At 37.8% G+C, this 9,590-nt stretch overlaps 1 protein-coding gene across 1 annotated transcript; it reads left to right on the top strand.

Annotated features, from left to right (window-relative positions):
• The first annotated feature begins 1,411 nt into the window (after positions 1-1,411).
• Positions 1,412-8,990, top strand: ubap1 (ubiquitin associated protein 1). Its single transcript, XM_079241778.1, has 7 exons — positions 1,412-1,553; positions 3,821-3,869; positions 4,002-4,123; positions 4,491-5,309; positions 5,439-5,597; positions 6,037-6,138; positions 6,271-8,990. The coding sequence occupies exons 2-7, from the start codon at positions 3,830-3,832 to the stop codon at positions 6,409-6,411; spliced, it is 1,383 nt and encodes a 460-aa protein (XP_079097904.1). The 5' UTR covers positions 1,412-1,553; positions 3,821-3,829; the 3' UTR covers positions 6,412-8,990.
• The last annotated feature ends 600 nt before the right edge of the window (positions 8,991-9,590 follow it).

The following is a 9,590-nucleotide window of genomic DNA, read 5'->3' as shown; positions in this document are numbered from 1 at the left end:
CCCCTTTGACATCTCTGGACATGTATTAATGATTATTATTATTAATTCAAGAACGCAGGGTTCTTTAAAAAGAATGCTAAATGAATGAATAAATCAAAACAAAATATATTTCCAGTTCCTTACACTTAAAATTTTGTTTCAGAATTTAAACTATGACCATTATGATGTATTATTTATTATTTAATATACATTATTATTATTGTTATTATTATTTATATATTATTATTATTTATATGTTATTAATTATCTATTTATTATTTATTATATTTATATTATTTTATACTTATAAATTAGTATAAAATAATATAATAATGAAATAGTATAATGATGTTAACATAAAACAATATATAAAATAACGCGAGCTTAAGCCGCTTTGAATGATCCAAAGTCTGATTGAGGTCATGCATCCTGTTAATTTATGTATTAAAAACACCTAAACTTTAGGGGAAACACAAGTTTATTTTATTTGCATTCCCATTCAGATCATATCAAGCTGCCAAATGTGTGTTGTGCTTATTTAAGGCACATTTAGTCATATTTGGTTGAGTAATCACAATTATATTTTTTTTTTCATTACAAATCATTAAATGTGGTCATTTCAATAACTAATAATCGATTTAAGAAAATATTGACAAACTTTTTAAAGAATTAATTAGGGTTTAATTTATAATTAACTGTTTGCCATCATCTCATATTAAATACCAGCAAAACAAAAGAGATGATTGTTGACTTCAGGAGGAGCAAGAATAAACAAAGCACTGTTTCCATCCTGGGAGAGGAGGTGGAGGTGGTGGAGGAATACAAGTATCTTGGAGTTCAGCTGGACAACAAACTGGACTGGAAATGCAACACTGACTACATCTACAAGAAAGGTCAGAGAAGACTGTACTTATGAAGGAAGCTGAGATGGCTTAACGTCTGCACCAAGATGTTGCATATCTTCTATAAGTCTGTTGTGGAGAGTGCAGTCAGCTTTGCAGCCATCTGCTGGGGTAGTAGCATCAGAACCAGAGACTTGAAGAGAATCAACAAATTGATCAAGAAAGCTGGTTCTGTGCTTGGAGTAACTCTGGAGCCGCTGGAGCTGATTGTCCAAAGAAAAATGCTGCACAAGCTGATGAATATGATGGAGGATCCTTCACACCCTCTCCACAACACAGTGAAGAAACAACAAAGTGTGTTCAGTGAGAGGCTTCTTCAGGTCCGATGCAAGACTGAAAGATACAGAAGATCATTCCTGCCAACAGCCATCAGCCTCCGGAACAAGACCTCCTCTGGTTAATTATTATCTACTACATATTGAATTTTCCTAAGGGGATTAATAAAGTATTTTTCAATTAATTTCTATCGCGATCGGACGTCATGAACGTGAGTGACGTTACACAGGAACCAGCGGAGAGGAGCTTGACAAATCAAGATGGCGCCGTACGCCAAAGCAGGAAAGGGGTTTCAGTTTAAATAAAACGGATTCCAAGTCCACGATAAATCCGATTCCGAGCCAGCACGATTGAGTATCGTGGGGATTTTGAGAGGACGAGACGGAGCGGATACTGGTGAGACGGAAATGTTTTAGTTTAAAGCCAGGGGCGGCGGCAGCTTGTTAGCATCCAGGCCACAGCGAGGCTAAGCGTGTTAGCATTCTCACAAGACAGCCTGGAAGCACAGTTATCCGTGTTTTATTTATTTCCCTGGTTTTTATTTTCCGCTGATACCAACTCAGTGAATGTCACCTCTGAAGTTGATTTATAAACTCACATTTGAAGTGTTGCTGCCATCGCGTCAGGTCAGGACTTAGCTTAGGCTAGTCAGCTTGTTGCTAACCATAATATAAATTAATATGTCAAACATCACTGATCTTTATTTTAGTTAATAGTGGCATCTGCAGGTCTTTAAGTCATTCACACATTTAAAAACTACCTGATAAGGTCAGGTTATTTGTTGTTTTCGCTGTTTGATTTTGAGTTTACAATAGGTGGAGTTTAACACTCCTAACTTTTTTATTTTTATTTTTTTTTAGATTTTATTGTGACTATACATATATACATATAAAGATAAAAAGTAAATAAATAATTCACATTCAATAAAATATGATATCAAATCTTTATAAATCATATCTTTTCTGAAGTGTCTTTTGAGATATTTGCTTCGGAACCATGAAAATAATTGATGTGGAAACAAACAAGCCCATTCACAATTGAACCTTTTCACAAAATGAAATTCTGTGTGAACATAGCTTAGAGCAGTGTTATTCAATCTTTTTTGAGCCAAGGCACACCTTTTTTCACTGAAAACTCACAAGGCACACCACAAACCAAAATGTTTTTTTAAAGGCCATATTATTAATATAAAGTCATCTTGTTTCTTTTTTCTTTAACCATTCACTCTTTTCCACTCTGCAAACAACCGTTCATCATGACAGTTTACAGCATCACATTTGAAAGTTAACATTATCTTTTATTTTATTTTTATTATCTTGAATAGAAAGAAGATAAAGACAAGAAAAGGGAATTTTATTATCTTTCATCTGGGCCTCTTTGGATGAACACTTTGCTGCTTTTTAGACAAATCAGGTGAAATTTGATAATTTCTCAGGGATACCTGATGATCTCTCAGCCACAGCATGGTGGTTGAAAAACACTGGCTTAGAGAATATCTAGATAAGTTAATGTCTAGTTTACAAAAAAAAAAGTAAAAAGGAAGATAAATAATAAAATGATAAATTTGAAAGGGGTAGAGACTTAATTTAGATCATATTTATAAATAAGAGAATAAAGTTTGGTAGTTTGGGCATTTTTAATAAATTTTAATCAATTGTAAGCTTTTTTAAAATAGGTTGAGTTCATGTTTCAAGGCATTCCATGTTGGGGAGGATTTTGTAAACTGGCATTTATTTTATGTATGTAAAATTTGGCAAAAATTATTATATTGTTGATTAGAAATTGCATTGTTTTATTTTCCATCACAATTTTAACTCTCCTGTCTTAGCAAACATCTCTCCTGGAAAAGTTTTCACGTGGTGCTGACGTTGTGGCTGATATCAGGAATAATAAAAGTAACCTGTCTTAACACTGTTTAGTATAAGTCCACGTTAAGCTGTTACATCGCTGCGAGGAGCTACAAGTTGTGGTGAAGAGGTCTTATATAACCTTATCCCCAACTACTATTAGCTACCAACTATAGAGTAACTACTGAGTTAAGGTCTAAAGTTAACACTGAAGAAATCCGACGGAGAGACAGATCACAAGATAGCAGCTGTAGTCATGTGTGATCCAAGACGGATTGATACCACTGGCATGCAGTCTGAGAAGTCAGGGCATTAAAGCATGAACTGAAAGATGCAAAGAGAAGTTATGCTTGTTTTCACTGTTGTGGAAAGTACTGGCAAGTTATATGAAAATGAAAAATACTTTATTAATCCCCAAAGGGAAATTCAATATTGTAGCAGATAAGCATTATTATAATTCAATATGATCATGTAAGTTTAGTGTGCAATGATCATTTTAAACTTTGTTTTCCAAATCGGCTGTGTATTTGGATCCCTTTGCTTAAACAGAGAACAAAGTTTTATTAAGCAGGTCTGTTCAGTGACATTCGCTTGATACTACAATACATGCTGCACACTTGTGAATTTCCAACTACAATGACGCAAAGCATGTTTGGGAACTTTGGACCCCAGAAACTGGTTTGTTTATGTACCTTTGCACCTTTGTGTGTATGTTAAGATAAATATATCTTTGGCTTATAGTTATTGACATTTGTTATTGAACACAGCATGTCACTCTTACAGTCTCAAAATAATGCATTTTCTTGTGATTTTCAGAGACTATAAATGGCTGCGAGGAAATCTGGAACAGATGCTTACAACAATGGCAAGAACTTTCTTTTCTACATATTTCCTTTTTATCAGACGACTCAGTTTGTTCAATATCTGTAAGGTACTTTGATTCCAGTGTCTGTTCTTCTCCTGTTTGGCCCATTTGCTTTTCTTTTTGCGTACACAGGACCCATCAGCTACCTTGATGATGTTCCTTTCAAGATAAACGATAAATTCCGCTGTCCAGCCAAAGTGGGGTTACCTATTGGTTTTTGTATGCCAGACTATGGGGCACTTGTGGACACACAGGTTAGTCATACAGGTGGATCCTTTTTTTTTTTTTTTTTGGCAATAATTTATTGCTTTAAACTGACCTTATAATTTTTACTTCCAGCAGTTCTGAAAACAAAGTAATTATAGATAAAATAATCCTTGTGCTGTTTTGAAATTATTATTTTGTCTTATGTGAAAACGTCTGTGCACCCATGTTGTTGTTAAAGCAAGAAGCTTCAATTTGTTTCCAAAAAACATAAACCTGCTGCTTGCAAACCTGCAGCTTGCTTATCTCACCTTAGACCAATAAGAATCAAGAGCTTCAAGTCAACACATAGGTATTACTAGAATTTTTTTTGTCTGTATTTGCTCATAATGCTCATTCTTCCATTTACCTGAACAGTATGACTTTTCACTGGAGAGGCGGAGTGTACGCTGGGGGATAGAACTAGCTGAAGCCAGAGCAGCGCAGGCCAGAGCAGAAGAGGCTGCAGCCAAGCAGGAAGCAGAGAGCAAGGAGTCTTTAGCTAAGGCTCAGGACATTGATGTTGGTGGAGGGAAGAAAACCCTGTCTGTTGCAGAAGAGCAGGACCCTCCACCACCAGCGCTGAACCCCGTACTGGCAGGCCTGAGCCATAACGCCATCCTTACTCCACTGCCTGCCCCAAGCTTTGGCCCCAGGAAAACCCAACCAAGCACTCCTCAGACACACAGTCTCAACCTAGCAGACTTTGAGCGGGAAGAAGACCCCTTCGACAAGCTGGAACTCAAAACTTTAGATGATAAAGAAGAGCTAAGGAGTATCCTACAGAGCCAGCCTCAGCCACCTCCCTCTGTGTCACCACCAGAGGTTTCTCAGCAAGGGTCAACATCTCGTGGAAACAGCCCGTCTCCCCCCAGCACCAACGCCAGTCTCTCGGCTAAACCAGGCTTTGCCCACAAACCCAACGGGTTGGTTGCCTTGCTAGATATGGACAGAGTTGGACATCCTGGACGAGTAGGCTTTGACACAGACGATCGGCCTTGTAACATCCGCTCTCTGACTTTTCCCAAGCTTTCTGATTCTGGAGACCCAGAGCCAGTGAAATACAGCCCATTCCCTGCACTCATTCCTGGACCCCGGCAAGACCTACCTAATGGCAGCCTGCCAACCCTACCAAAGTCACAAGTTGTTGTTGCCCCTGAGACACCCAGCCACAACAAGTGTGTCACACCAAAGCCTGTGAGTGTCAGAGAACATCAAACACACAGTGTGTGCAATTTCTGAGTGACATTGAATTAAATATTAACATAATCAGGAAATAAAATATTTGAACCTGTGCATACTCACTCATGCTTTTTCTTTCTCCAGACAAATCCAGGATCAGGATCTTCTGGTCTGCCGTGTGGGGGAGCCCTTCTCAGCATGACACCCAGTGAACGTCAGTGCGTGGAAACAATTGTGGGCATGGGCTACTCTTACGAAGGAGTCCTGCGAGCCATGCAGAGACAAGGGCAGAATGTGGAGCAGGTGCGACTCCTGCTCACATCCATGTGCAGAAATGATTCTTAAGATATTGGAAGACACTGTGTCTGTAATTATAATTGGAGATTAAAATAAACGGCTTGCATCAGTGTGTCTTTTATAAGGATTGGAAACAGATCAGGTTCCTTACAAAAAAGTACAAGTTACTTAAAACAACAGCATCCTGCTCAACCAAGTGTGGTTGTCAGACAGTCTTTTGGGTCTTATACTACATATAACAGATGCAATTTGAATCAATTTATTTGTTGATTTTTAACTTTTGCTGTCAGCAATATAATTAATTCTATACACACTACAGATTTTTCACGAGTGTATTTATGTAATTAGAAACTTAACACCAAATTCATGTTTTATTGTCATTTATTTAAAAAACATGGATGCTAACAATGTGTTTTTACTAAAACAAACTTATTGTCTGTTCAAGGTACTGGATTACTTGTTTGTTCATGGCCGTCTGTGTGAGCGAGGCTTTGATGCGAGCGCAGTGGAAGAATGTTTAGAGATGTACCAGTGTTCAGAAGAAAAGGTTTGCACACTTTATATTTCTGATATTTAATTCATTGAGAGATTGAAAATTCTGTAGACTTGATGAATCATTCGATCATTTTATGATCATTTTATTATCATTTATTTAATCCCCCCCTCTCATCCCTTGCAGGCCTTGCAGTTTCTTGAGCTCATGTCAAGATTTGGTGAAATGGGATTTGAACGAGATGCCATCAAAGAAGTGCTGCTAGTCCACAACAATGATCAGGACAGGGCCCTGGAGGATCTGATGGCCCGTGCCACAGCTAGCTGAGCAAAGCCAGTCAGCTAACCAAAGCTCTAACCAGGGCATGCCTCCCGTTACCGACCAACAGCCCCCTTCCCCCTGCGTACTTTATCTCACCATGCCCTGCCCTTGCCTTGGCTGTAGGAAGGGACAGCTCGGAGACTTGTTCCTCTCTGTGCTAAAACTTATTGTGTCTCAGCACTTCTATAAATCTTTGTGCCTAGATTGGAGGGGATTGAACTGTCGCGATATTTAATGGTTGATCTGGGACTTGGTACTGCTAGTTTATTCAAGAACGCGAGGAATGACTGATGTGGTAAGGAGAAACTGCAAGACTTTGGCTGTGGCATTTGGATGCCGTGCGGATTTGCTTCCCCTCGGAGGTGTTTATCCGAAAAGCTGCAAAAAAAAGGATGGGGAGGAGCTTGTGGCAGGCTCTGCGCACATCTGCGAAAAACCAGTGTGAACTTCAGAAACTCCTAAATGACTAAGCTGCCATCTTCTCCTGCTCACTGCAGACCTAGTATATGCTGGTTGGGAACCAAAAGGAGGCTCTTAAACCGAACCAACCTGCATTAAACATAAAAGGCGCAACCATGAGACAGAGCTGACTCTCAAGAATTACCCTCTGAGCTGTTGTGCCCTGCATCTACTTCTGTTCTTCTTTCATTCATTTATGTCTTTCTTTTTTTCTGTTCATTTTGGGCACTTTTTCATGTCAGTGTAAAGTTTGCATTTGTTTGCTTTCTGTTTTAGGGATTGCATAATAGCTTGTTCGTGATTCTAACTCCGAATACGAGTACCAATTGTACTCTTCAACCTGCACTGGAATAGCCTGCAACAGTGGGGAGGGGGGAGATGGGAAAAGTTCCTCTGGGAAATTTAGAAATATCCCATGACCCATTGTCACTGCTGTGTCACATACTGCACAAGCAGACACCTTTCATAATTCACATTTATTTAAAATAGTACACTGACACTTTGATTTAAGAATAAAGCGTTTAAAACGATAATGTAAGATATGTTAACTTACAGATTTGATGCTGTAAACTGTCATGATGAACGTTTGTTTGCAGAATGGAAAAGAGTGAATGGTTAAACAAAAAAGAAAAAGAAACAAGATGTTAAGTGAGGGTTGTTTTTGCAGCCACACCACAATGCAATAGACATTTCATGTTGTGTGACTGTTGACTGGCACTTTGAGCCTCAAATAATTCTTGGGAGAAACAGAATGGTATTTAAGTCTTGGCATTTTGGCATAAAATAGTGAAGGTTTGATTTAAGTGATTTCTGTCATTCATTCTCTAATTGAACTTTGGATTGTTGGTTGTCCATTCTTTTTCCTCATGTGTCTTGGTTGTACTTTGGTTAACATCTTCACAGACCTAAATAGATTTATTTTAAATCTTAATTTACCAGATTTTGATTGGGTGCAGTTGCAGAGAGACAGAGTGGGATCCCTTTTTATATAGGATGTGATAATGGACCTCCTGAGTTCTATTTGTTGAAAAGCATGTCTGCTCAGTTGCACCAGGAGCAAAGCTTTTTTTTTTTTTTTTTTTTTTTTTTATGGGGGAATGTGGGAGGCATGGTAGCAGATTAAGAGTTTAAGTAGACTAAATGTGACTCTGAAAACTGGCACCTTCCCCTGACAGGTCTTGTTCCACTGTTCCACTGCAGAGAAAGCTGTTCTAACCACCAACAAATCAAACTGTGTTTAATGTCCAATTTGTTTTACATGTTGGATTAAAAAAAAACAAAAAAACTGATATATTGTTTGCATAGGAGTTCCAATTACGGTAAATTAACTTCCCAACACACTTGCGACCAAATACTTGTGTCAGATTTGTCTTTGACTCAAATTGAGCTATTTCTCTGTTGTTTGTAGAGTTTGCTTTCCTGGTGCAGATTATTAAACATGTCATTTAGGTGTCATATCAGACTCAGCACAATTACTTTTTTGCCTTTGAATTTTCTAATATAAAGAGAGGTCTACTTATCCAACATGATTAAAAAATAAAAACAACATTGTTGTTTCTGTATTTGACTTAAGTGCAGTAAAGTAAACTGATGTCCACCCTCCTCAACTCTGACAGCGATGAGTTGGGCCAGTGAAAGGAAGTACATTTCTGAACCACCGATAATTGATCTCTTCTTGTGTTTCCATTCTGGCTTTAGTAATACAAAGTTCCTCTTATTTATAGTGGTTCTAAAGCTGGGGGTAGTGACCCACAGGGGGTTGTGAGATCATTGTAAAAAAAAAAAAAATTACTTTTGCCAAATAAATTGAGGATTTTTTTTCAGGGCTGTCAAAATGAAACCATTAATGCAGAAATAAAACTGTAAAATTAGCACCTGATTTTTTCTTTTAACACATAACCAACAAATCTGAAATTGGCATTCCTCAGTGACAAAAGCTGCTTTTGGGCATGTAGGTGCCATGAACACCAGTGTATGTTGTCCCGGGGGGATTGTGGTTCAAAACGTTTCAGAACAACTAAATTAAATGAGCACAAGTATGGCTTTATTTATTAGATTCATATCTAAATTCCCACTTAACAATTAATTTGAATTATTTTAACAAAATGGTAAAAGGTTAATGAGCTTAGTGGACTTACCCAAACCTATAACATTTACAAAATGTTCAATTTATGAGTGAATTATTTGGAAACTTCATATCATTAAATGTGCACAAATTTCCTTTGGTGTGACTTTGGATTATTGCTGCTCGTTTTTAACTCTTAATATTTAATCTCAAATATAAAAATGCATTAAAATTGATGCATTAAGCTGGAGAAGCTTTTCCTCACACAGGTCACTTCTGGTGCAGATGTGTGATTTTTCTTTTTCTTTCTGCTTTGTTTTTACTTTTCTGGCTTAAAAGCTAGCAACAATACACACGTTTGTCCATCTATTGTCAACTGCAGCTGAAAACATCCAACCGTGAGGCCTACCCTGCTGAAAACAAAAGCCAATAAGTAACAGAGCAGAGGCCATGTAATCCATGAACTGAGAAAAGTGCAAAGTCATGTTTAACAACCATTTACACATCTGAACTAAAGTTTGACATAGTTTTCAACATATATGATCTAAGATTTCTTAAAAAAAAAACCAAAAAAAAAAAAAAAAACCTTAGTGCATTAGGGCCAAGGCCAGATTATCCAGTGGGCATTATGGGCACGGGCCCAGGGGCCCCACACCCACCT

Source organism: Telmatherina bonti, assembly GCF_933228915.1.
Source record: "Telmatherina bonti genome assembly, chromosome: 6".
Taxonomy (NCBI): Eukaryota; Metazoa; Chordata; class Actinopteri; order Atheriniformes; family Telmatherinidae; genus Telmatherina; species Telmatherina bonti.
This window is presented reverse-complemented; position numbering and strand designations above follow the sequence as displayed.

Excerpts from the sequence above, each read along its gene's own strand:
- ubap1 (XM_079241778.1), top strand. The coding sequence starts at position 3,830 with ATGGCTGCGAGGAAATCTGGAACAGATGCTTACAACAATG. Across the intron at positions 4,124-4,490 it reads GGGCACTTGTGGACACACAG|TATGACTTTTCACTGGAGAG; the intron begins GTTAGTCATACA and ends TTACCTGAACAG. Across the intron at positions 5,310-5,438 it reads AGTGTGTCACACCAAAGCCT|ACAAATCCAGGATCAGGATC; the intron begins GTGAGTGTCAGA and ends TTCTTTCTCCAG.